General features: G+C 38.3%; 1 protein-coding gene across 6 annotated transcripts in view; it reads right to left on the reverse strand.

Annotated features, from left to right (window-relative positions):
* Window positions 1-8,730, reverse strand: part of klhl13 (kelch-like family member 13) — a 37,984-nt gene extending 29,254 nt beyond the window's left edge. For 4 of the 6 annotated variants that reach the window (XM_015030614.1, XM_015030615.1, XM_015030616.1 and 1 more), the window contains exons 1-2: window positions 8,559-8,730; window positions 6,156-6,227 (exon numbers count right to left, since the gene is read on the reverse strand). In XM_015030614.1, coding sequence (XP_014886100.1) covers window positions 6,156-6,208 — 53 coding nt within the window. In that variant the 5' untranslated portion in view covers window positions 6,209-6,227; window positions 8,559-8,730. Of the gene's footprint in view, window positions 1-1,391; window positions 1,594-6,155; window positions 6,228-8,558 lie in introns of those variants that run through there. The other 2 variants (XM_015030612.1, XM_015030610.1) reach the window with 1 other exon arrangement.
* Between the last annotated feature and the right edge of the window lie 211 nt (window positions 8,731-8,941).

Consider the following 8,941-nt stretch of genomic DNA (forward strand, 5'->3'; position numbering starts at 1 on the left):
ACTGTGTGTAGCCACTTCCACAACTAATTAAACACACTTGGTGTACCTTAAGATTTGCAACCTAATGGGAAAAGCTGTCACAGTAGTAGCACTCCCATTTCTTATTTTTAAAGACAAGAGTTTTCCAGTGCACTATAAACATATGAAAGACTCTGACATGCAGCTTGGATACATTAACTTTTATATGTGCTGTTGCTTTTTTTTTTTTTTTTAAAGCAGCTTTATTCTACAACAGGAGGAATGTACTAATACAAATGATCAATTGATGTCATTTTATTTGAAATAATTAGAGGGTTTGCTCTACACTCAGCTCGGAGTTGCTGACAAACGCTTACAATAACTAATGTGAATAAATTAGTTCAACAATCCCAAAATCGATTACTACTCAGTAAAACATTAATTTCAATTAAGTATTTATATTAAATTTTGACTTTTCTAAGTCTTTCCATTTGGGATAAGATCAACAAAAAAAAGTTACCAGGTTTTAAGCAGGTTAAAACCTTAAGCTGTTAAGGTGTGCCAGGTAGCTGACACTTTGTGTACTGTATGCTCATTGTAGCTTCAGGATACCTGTAAAGATTTACAGTACAAAATAAATAGGCTAAGCAGATGAGAACATGACATTTTTACTGTCATCAGAAAAAGAAAAAGAAAAATCTGGGGAAATTCTGAAGTAAATGCTCCTAAACTCACAAGTAAACCTACAAGACAACTGGAGGATGGAAGAACCTCATTTAGTGAAAATCCATCCACGTTTTAATTACTGTGCTAGCATAGGAAATCTCCTACAGGCAGTGAGTTAGCTCACTTAGCACAGGTTGCCTTGAGAACTGTTTTTCTTTTCCCCTTCAAAATCCGGCTCTTCCGCTCCGTCAGCCGAAGCTACGCCAAGAACCGAACGGAGCTCTGACAGAAGGGTAGAAGCAAGGATGGCGAGAGGCTGTGTGAAGCACATGCTTTCTACCCTTCCCCCTTCACGAACAGTAGTTGATGACAATAGCTTCAAAACCAGGGCATGTCAGACATCCTGACAAAGGCAGACTCCTCCCAAGCTACTGATTCCCAGCTCCCAAACACACACGCAGCCACAGGAAGAGGGCAAGAGTCAGGGATGTGGTGCCTGCCATGTCCGGACTTGCAGCACAACAAGCCTTTTTGACGGAAAACGAAAGGCATTCTGAGGTGGAACCATAAAAATCATGTTGGACGAGGGCAAATCTCTGGATTCACACAAAGCTCAGTCGCAGTTTACCCAGTAAAGGGCATGATATATACAATAGCACCTTAATCTATTTAAATAAATAAAGCCAGCGATAAAAACCAGACAAAAATCCACCAAGAAACACACTACCACAGTTGTCTAATGGAAATCCCATTAAGCTCTTACTCACATGTAGGCAGGCGAAAGGGGTGAGGACCTGGATGTCTTAAGGACTGGCACTGGGAATTTCCAGCTGACAGGAGAACCGCTTTTCCATTTCAACGGCATGTTGTTGTCACCAGGATGGTGCTACAGCAGTACCAGCAGCAAAAACCATTTCCATGAAAAGATTCCCAATGCAGTCTTCCATCCCACTCTGCCCACACCATTTAAGGGGGAGGGAGAGCAGCGGTGGCACCAGCAGCTGCAGAGGAACGCTGGTGGAGGCAGCGAGGGCTACAGTCGGGGTTGTGACTTTAGCACTGAGAAGCCAATGGACTGCGCTCGACGCGACTGCCTGCCCTGCTGCATTCACAGTTGTCTCGTGGAGGGAGGAAGTGAAGGAGAGAGGAGGGAGGAAGGGAGGGAGCGCTGCGCTTCCATCACCCTTTCAGGATCTCTGAAAAAGCTGTCGCTGGGCAACACCGCCACCTTGTTACAGAGGTAAGGATTACAGCTTAGAGCCAAACCGAGTGCAGATAGTTTTTATAGGTGGGGAGTTGAACGCAAGAATCCTCACAGTAAGTTTCACGACATTCGTCTGAGGCAGACCGCCGTCGTAGGCTCCTACAACTCACTCACCCCTTGGTTGCACAATAACTCTTCTCTCATTCACAGGTAGACCTTCTACTGCCCTTCTGTATATGCTGATTATTAACCCATAAATCACGCCGCCTATGAACAACCTCTTCAATTACATAATGTTCATAAACACCCTCTATAAATCTGTAAATTATGTAAATTCTGCCATTTAGTGCACCATGATCTCTGCACATTCTGTTCTCAATGATACAGCCGTTTACTGCTGAAGACAACTACTGCTGTTTAAATTATTTTCTAAACTTCACATTCTGATTCAAAATGGCTAAACACATTACTTTTTATGACATTATGTCTTAATTGTGCCACTTGACCAGTTCTTCTGTTGTATGGGAAAGTAACTACAGAGGTATCTGCATGCACAGTCATCGGGGTTCCTCTACAGTCTTGTGTTCATTGTAAAATAAACCGAATAGGACCTTCTGGCAGATATTTGAGGTGGGTGGGCATTAAAGATGCCATCAGCAAAAAAAAGGGAACAGAAAGTACAGACCAAAACTAGGGCTGAACATTTGGTGTAATAACATTAAATTTTTGTGATAGTGTGCTTCGTGAAATTGCAGACAGTGATGTGCCGCTGATGACTAGAATTTCATTTATTGTGCAGTTCTTGGAGGAATAAAAGGAAGGAGGAAGAGGAGGGAAGCACAAAGAAAATTAAGGAAGGGAGGAAGAAAGTATACAAAGGAGGAAAAGGAAGAACAGAAAGAAGAAAGCAACTGACTAAAGACAAGCAGGTGTAGGATAAAAGAAAACAAAGAGTAAGGGAGGAAAGAACACAAGAGAGGAAGAAAGCAAGGAAGGAAGAAGGGACGAGGGAAGTATGAGGAAAGGACAGGCAGTGAGTTAGCAAATAAAAACATTTCTCTATAGTCTGATTCCCTTTTGCGATATCATCTATACCTGGAAAATATTGAAATTAAATTCAAGATTTTCACAGACTGTACAGAAACCCTGAGTCATGGATAAAAACATGTTATAAATAACATCCTGTTTTTTTTAACACTGTTAGATTTGTTTTTTGTTTGTTTGTTTGCAACTGCAGTAACAATTGTAGCTCTTCTGCTTTACATGGACTGAATTTACATATAACTTTTCTAGTCAAAGCACTTTACACTAGAACCACATTTACCCAGGAGCACACACACCAACGCTGACAAACATTTACAAAGATAAGTAGGCAACCTGGGGCTAAGTACCTTGCACAGTGGTACATCAGAGTGGTGCAGGAGGAAGCTGGAATTGGACCCACAACTCTGACTACTCTTCCACTGAACCAGTTGACCAATTAAATTATACATTTTGATTTAATTTCTTGGGTAAATCTAGTCAAAAATCTAAAACTTTATGAACATGAAATGTGCCCCAAAACTCTAGGTATGTGCAAGCGGTAGAAACTTAGAACCTGGAGGCGGACTACCTTTTTTTTTTTTTTTGTAATAGACTAGTCCACAGTATCCAGTACAGGGCGACTGGTTATGCCCTGCAATAACAGAGATGTTAAGTTTGTGCTCCACTATTTTAGTCTCTGCACTTTCACAGAGGAAGCAACATGTGCATTGCCCACCACAGACATAAGGCACGCACAAATCACTCCGAAGTTGGCCACCAGTTGCTGGGAGACCAGGAAGTACTTAAATAAATAAAATTTAAAAAAAAATCAGCTGTAGATGGAACAAACAAACTCTGATTAGAGCAGATAATTAAAAATGTGTTCACAAAGAACTACTCTTTAGATAAATTTATTAGAAAGTATTTACCAAGATCTTGCACATGGTTTCCTATTTATAGAGTCAGACTACCACTGAATCATTTATGACTACAAACATGAGATGACAGCACTGTCATTGCTTTTGTGGCTCCGTCATTGTTATGCTATGATAAATTTATCCATAACAGGTGCAATGCCAACAGCAAGGTGGAGGTAAAGGTGTGCGTCATCGATGTGCAGACAGAATCTACAGTTCGCTGTAGCAACAACGTTGCCAAACTCCTGTGAGACATCTGCTGCAATTTATAAAAGCCAAGCAACCTCTAATTGAGTGCGGTATATGTAACAAGAGTTTCTTTTAAACGTGGTTCAGAGATGTTGAAGCACAGCCACACAAACCCAAACCACAACAAAGAGGATGACTAAGAGCAGAAACCACAGACTTCCTCAAGAGCTGCAGCCGGTGACTCTCTATATCACATAAGTTGACCTTTTGCAGGAGATTACTAATTAAAAACATTGAGCAACGTGACCTAGCATGCAGAGAGTTAACAAAATCAGACAGCTGTTGTTGGAAAACTTTACCAGGCACCTATTAGCAGCTTGTACTGCTGCTGTGAAGGGGCTGTTGCACTCTGGTAGTTTTCTTGTTGTTGCTTTTCTGTCAGACCAAGCTAATTTTATTTTAAGAGAAATAATCTAAGTGGAGAAAAAGGGGAAGTTTTTAAATGATGACTTTGTTCATTATTTAGTTCTGCCTATTTACTGTCATTTTACACAAATCAGTCCAGAGTTTCCCCCAGAAAACATGCTAAGTCCAGTGGTTGGGTGCTAGAGAAGTCATTCATCCAACGACAATTTGTGCTTTTAAGTTAAAAAATGTTTAAAGTTGACAGGAAATTTGAAAATATCAATTGATAATTATGTGTTATTGGAAGATTAATGTTTGAATACTGACTATAACGTCTTAAAAAATGCAGACATTTAAAAAAAACTAAAATAAATAAGCAATGCTTTCCTTAGAGGGTACACAAGTAAAGCCTGGTGGCCCGCCAGGCTTGTAATACACTGTGGAAAACCCTGCAGTCCAAGTGCATACTTAATTAAAAATATGGTCAGCTTTTTTTTGTTTTTGTTTTTTTTAGGCAAAACTACGAACAACCACAACAGATTTTAAGTTATGAAATGAGGCACATTGCTGCTGTGTATGATTAACGCTCCTTTGAAAAACATCACACAGGACATATTTAATAAAAAAAATGTTGACATTACAAACTTCCTCTGACTGTAATGCAATTATAATTCTGTCAATGCTGGAAAACAATCACTAATTATGGCTTCAGAACACTTGCTGGCTTTTCAGTTGTGACTTGAGCCCGTTCTCCTCTTCTCAATTCAGGGAATCCCTGTAATGTTTGTCAAGGTTTGTAGAGACGTCATCTAAACTATAAAATTGTAATCGCTGTGACAGATTCATTGGTTGTAGTTTTATTGCTGGACATAATAACATACAGAGTTTAGATGAAGAGATATGTTTTGTACCAAACAATGGAAATATACAAATGAAATAGCAGGGGTAAAATATGAAGTTCCAGAAAAAAAATATATATATATTTCTCAAAAGGTAAAATATACCTATACAGACAAAAAAAAGACTGCAATAATTAACTGTTACACAGATTATGATCCTTCACTTAGTTAAGTCTTTAAATTGAGAAACCTCTGAGAATTTAATGTGGGGACAAAAATGGCTTTTTTGGGGTTTTTGTAGCTTTGTGTCCGAGAAGCTGTTCATTTTTTTCAATTCTTTAAATACTTTTCTCTACTGCTTCTCAATCAGATCTAAGAGGATATTGTCGCCTCACAGATGCAGCCGGCCGTAAATACTAGAAACGAAAATAACAACAGAAAACAATCCCCCCCAGTTCTGTGTGTGATCCCTGTAGCGTTCTTGTTTGACGCTTCCAACATTGCAAGAGGCTTATTAAAACTATTCAGCTGCCGCGACCCAAGTGTGGCAACAAGTCAAAGGCTTTTTAAACACCACTGCTACTACACTCAAATGTCAACAAATTTAGCCAGTATTAAACGCGAGTCTGCTAAGCATGAATAACTTTTACTGTCGAGCTGTTGTAATGGAAAAACTGGAGGTCTTCCCCAGGAATCGGAGGTACTAGAGTAAGACTGTTGGAGCTCGCTCTCAGTCCTGGTCAGTCTGCGGCGAGGTCTCCTTTTGAGTAATCAGGGATTAAACCAACTCATGTAATGCTAATGCCAATCTGCTGCTGGTTTAATTACACAGTTTACCAGCTAAAAAGTAGTAGAAAATCATAAAAGGAAAAAAAAAACAAAAAAAAACCTAAAACAATCAATTTACTTTCTCAGTGAATTATAAAATGATGACAGTGTGACACATTAAATTACCTGTCATGTAGTCCGACAGGCATCGTCTCTCCTCTGTGTGCAGGGTGATCCATTCCCTCCCCGAAAGCACACCTGGACAAAAACAGGAAGAAATCAAAGCAAAGTTTTCAACAGAGTTAAATCCAAGTTCAACACCTTAAATAATAATAATTTTAAAAAAACGGAACACTGTCTACTTGAGCTTCTTCCAAGAGGCAGGAGATACAGAAGACCAGGATGAGTCAGTTCAGGAACATTTTGTTTTCTCTTCAATAAATAACCCACACCTGTTCATACATTTTAAACAAATAATATATACGCACCAATGTGGGTTTGTTTAATGGGGTTCACCTTATTTAAATGGTTGCGGATCGTGTACTTTCTGTATTTGTGAAACACTAGTGAAATGCCTGCAGTTAGACGATTCTATGATAAGTTTTATTCTTCACAGACCAACCCGAGTCACAGCATGAATAAAGTTCTTCGTGTGAGTTACAAGTCAGATAAAACAATATTAAACACATTAGATTTTTCTTCGTTAAAGCAAAACTGAAAACAAAGAAGAGGTGCAACAATCTCTGCAACTACTCTCTTGAAGAAACTTTTCAGGTAGTCAGCAATCAGACTTCCTTGGTATATCAGTATGCCACATCTTGACTTGGCAATACTTTCAAACTCTGCATAGCAAAAGTTATTTAAGTCTATCAAATTCTCTTTTGCACAGGTGTTTTTAAATTGAGCTTTAGACCAGGGGGATCTCCAAATTCAATACATCAAGAGTCAAAATCCAACAGCAATCTAAATGCAACTCTTCGCACATTAAAATCAAATGAACTCATGAGCATCTAATCAAGTTCTCCAGAGACCTAGTAATGAACCAATCATTTAATTCAGATGTGCTGTAACAAAGATGGACAGTTGTTGACAGTTCTCCAAAACCACATGCTGTAGACTTTGAACAAACAATATATGTTTTCTTGCTGAATATAGCTTATGAAACATTGATAAAAAAATGTCTAGGTTTGGTTTAATCTACTCATAACGCATTCCACCACAGGATTAGGGAGATTTTGGTCATGCGTATATGTTTTTTTTTTTTTGAAGAAAATAAATCAGAGAATACAGAGAATGAACAACCAGTACTTTTTGGCTGCCTCTCTGACCTTTGTTGTTTTTGTAGTCACTGTTTTAACATATCTTCTCCAGTTATTGATGACTGCTTCCTTTTAGCATAGTAACAGGGTGTGTACATTTATGCCAAATACTTTTTATTTATTCATTACAAGAAAAAAATACTGAATTTTTCCACTTTTAATTTGTTGTGATTTATTGAACCAAGAAAACACATATTAAGGTTTTCCCTCAATAAATAAATAAACTTGCCCTGGACAACATAAACAAGAGTTCAAATAAAACACATCCATCAGAATGCACACACAGTAAAAAAAAAAAAACAAAAAAACCCCCCATTAAAAACAGTTAAATAAAAATGAAAACTGATAATTAAAAGTATAAACTTAACATCAATATATGTTTTAAATAAAAAAAAGAACACAGTTGTGTATTTAACTGATTTAAACGTTAAACAGAAGAAAAGGTTTGAAGAATTATATTTTCAACTTGTGGTTTTGTGTATAACTAGACAAAATAAAGGGTAAACAAATATCTACAGTGAGAATAGGTAATCAAAAATAAATTGACTTCTGTTTTTAAACTTAATTTAGCTTTTTCAAAGTGGGAAATAAAGGCTGCTCTCCCTTTATGTGATCTGCGTACGGATTTCTTATTTAAATTTGATCTCGGTTGTTATGACATTTGTTTTTAAGATTAGCAAAGATAAACAACAGAGAGCTGCAGGCGGATCTAACTAGAATAGTGTGTTTAAACTTAAGGTATGTTTTGTTTTTAAAAGTCGTCTCTCAGCGACAGTGCGGTCTTATTTGCTAGCACTAAAACCGATTAAAACAACCTAGGACAGTAGCTGGACAAAACCAAAACCAGTCAACACTGTCAAATCTTTGTTGCTTTTCTGGTCATGTTGTTGCCTTCACAATGTCGGTCCATTCTCCTCCTCTGGGATTCAAGCCCTAGCTAACTAGCTTAGCCGACACTAACGTTAACGCTTGCTAGCCTAAAATCTCGGTAAAAGACTCGACTACTACATGATTATTAAGTTGGAAGCAAATCTCCAAATTCAGCTTAGTAGGTTTAGTTAATTTAGTGAGCCGTAACTGACCGGTGTCAAACCATAATTTAGTTGGTTTAGTTAGTCTACTTGCTTGATTGATATGCAACAGCCAGCAGATGCCTGAGCCCAACTGTCAGCTGGCATTTGTTCAGTTAAATAAGCAACGTCCGATATTCCCATCACTTTACATGTTTTTTCATTCACTACGTAAACTTTTAAGTAACATATTCCATTACCTTTCGAAGCACGATAACGTTACCAGCGTCCTTGTTTTCCTTCCCAAGCCCCTCAAATCCACTTACAAGGCTGAAGCCGCCTTCTTCTCCCTATAACCCAATGCTATTGTCGTTTACTGTTGAGCAGGGAACATCGAAACTTCCCATTGGTGGAAGAGTCTGGCAATCTTCTGCTATTGGCTCAAAACTTCCGTTACTAAATAAAGTGGTTTTAGGAAGAGCCTGCTTCATGTGCGGCACGTTGAGGCTGACTGAACAGGGCGTACTGCTGTGCTCTTTAAATGGGTAGATTTCCAGACTACTATTTATCCATTTCACATCTCCGTATTACAATATTTTAAGGTTTTTTTTTCTTTCTTTTTTTCCAAAAGCTCAGATATGTT

Source organism: Poecilia latipinna, unplaced genomic scaffold, assembly GCF_001443285.1.
Source record: "Poecilia latipinna isolate Pla-1442-1.1 unplaced genomic scaffold, P_latipinna-1.0 Scaffold187, whole genome shotgun sequence".
NCBI lineage: Eukaryota > Metazoa > Chordata > Actinopteri > Cyprinodontiformes > Poeciliidae > Poecilia > Poecilia latipinna.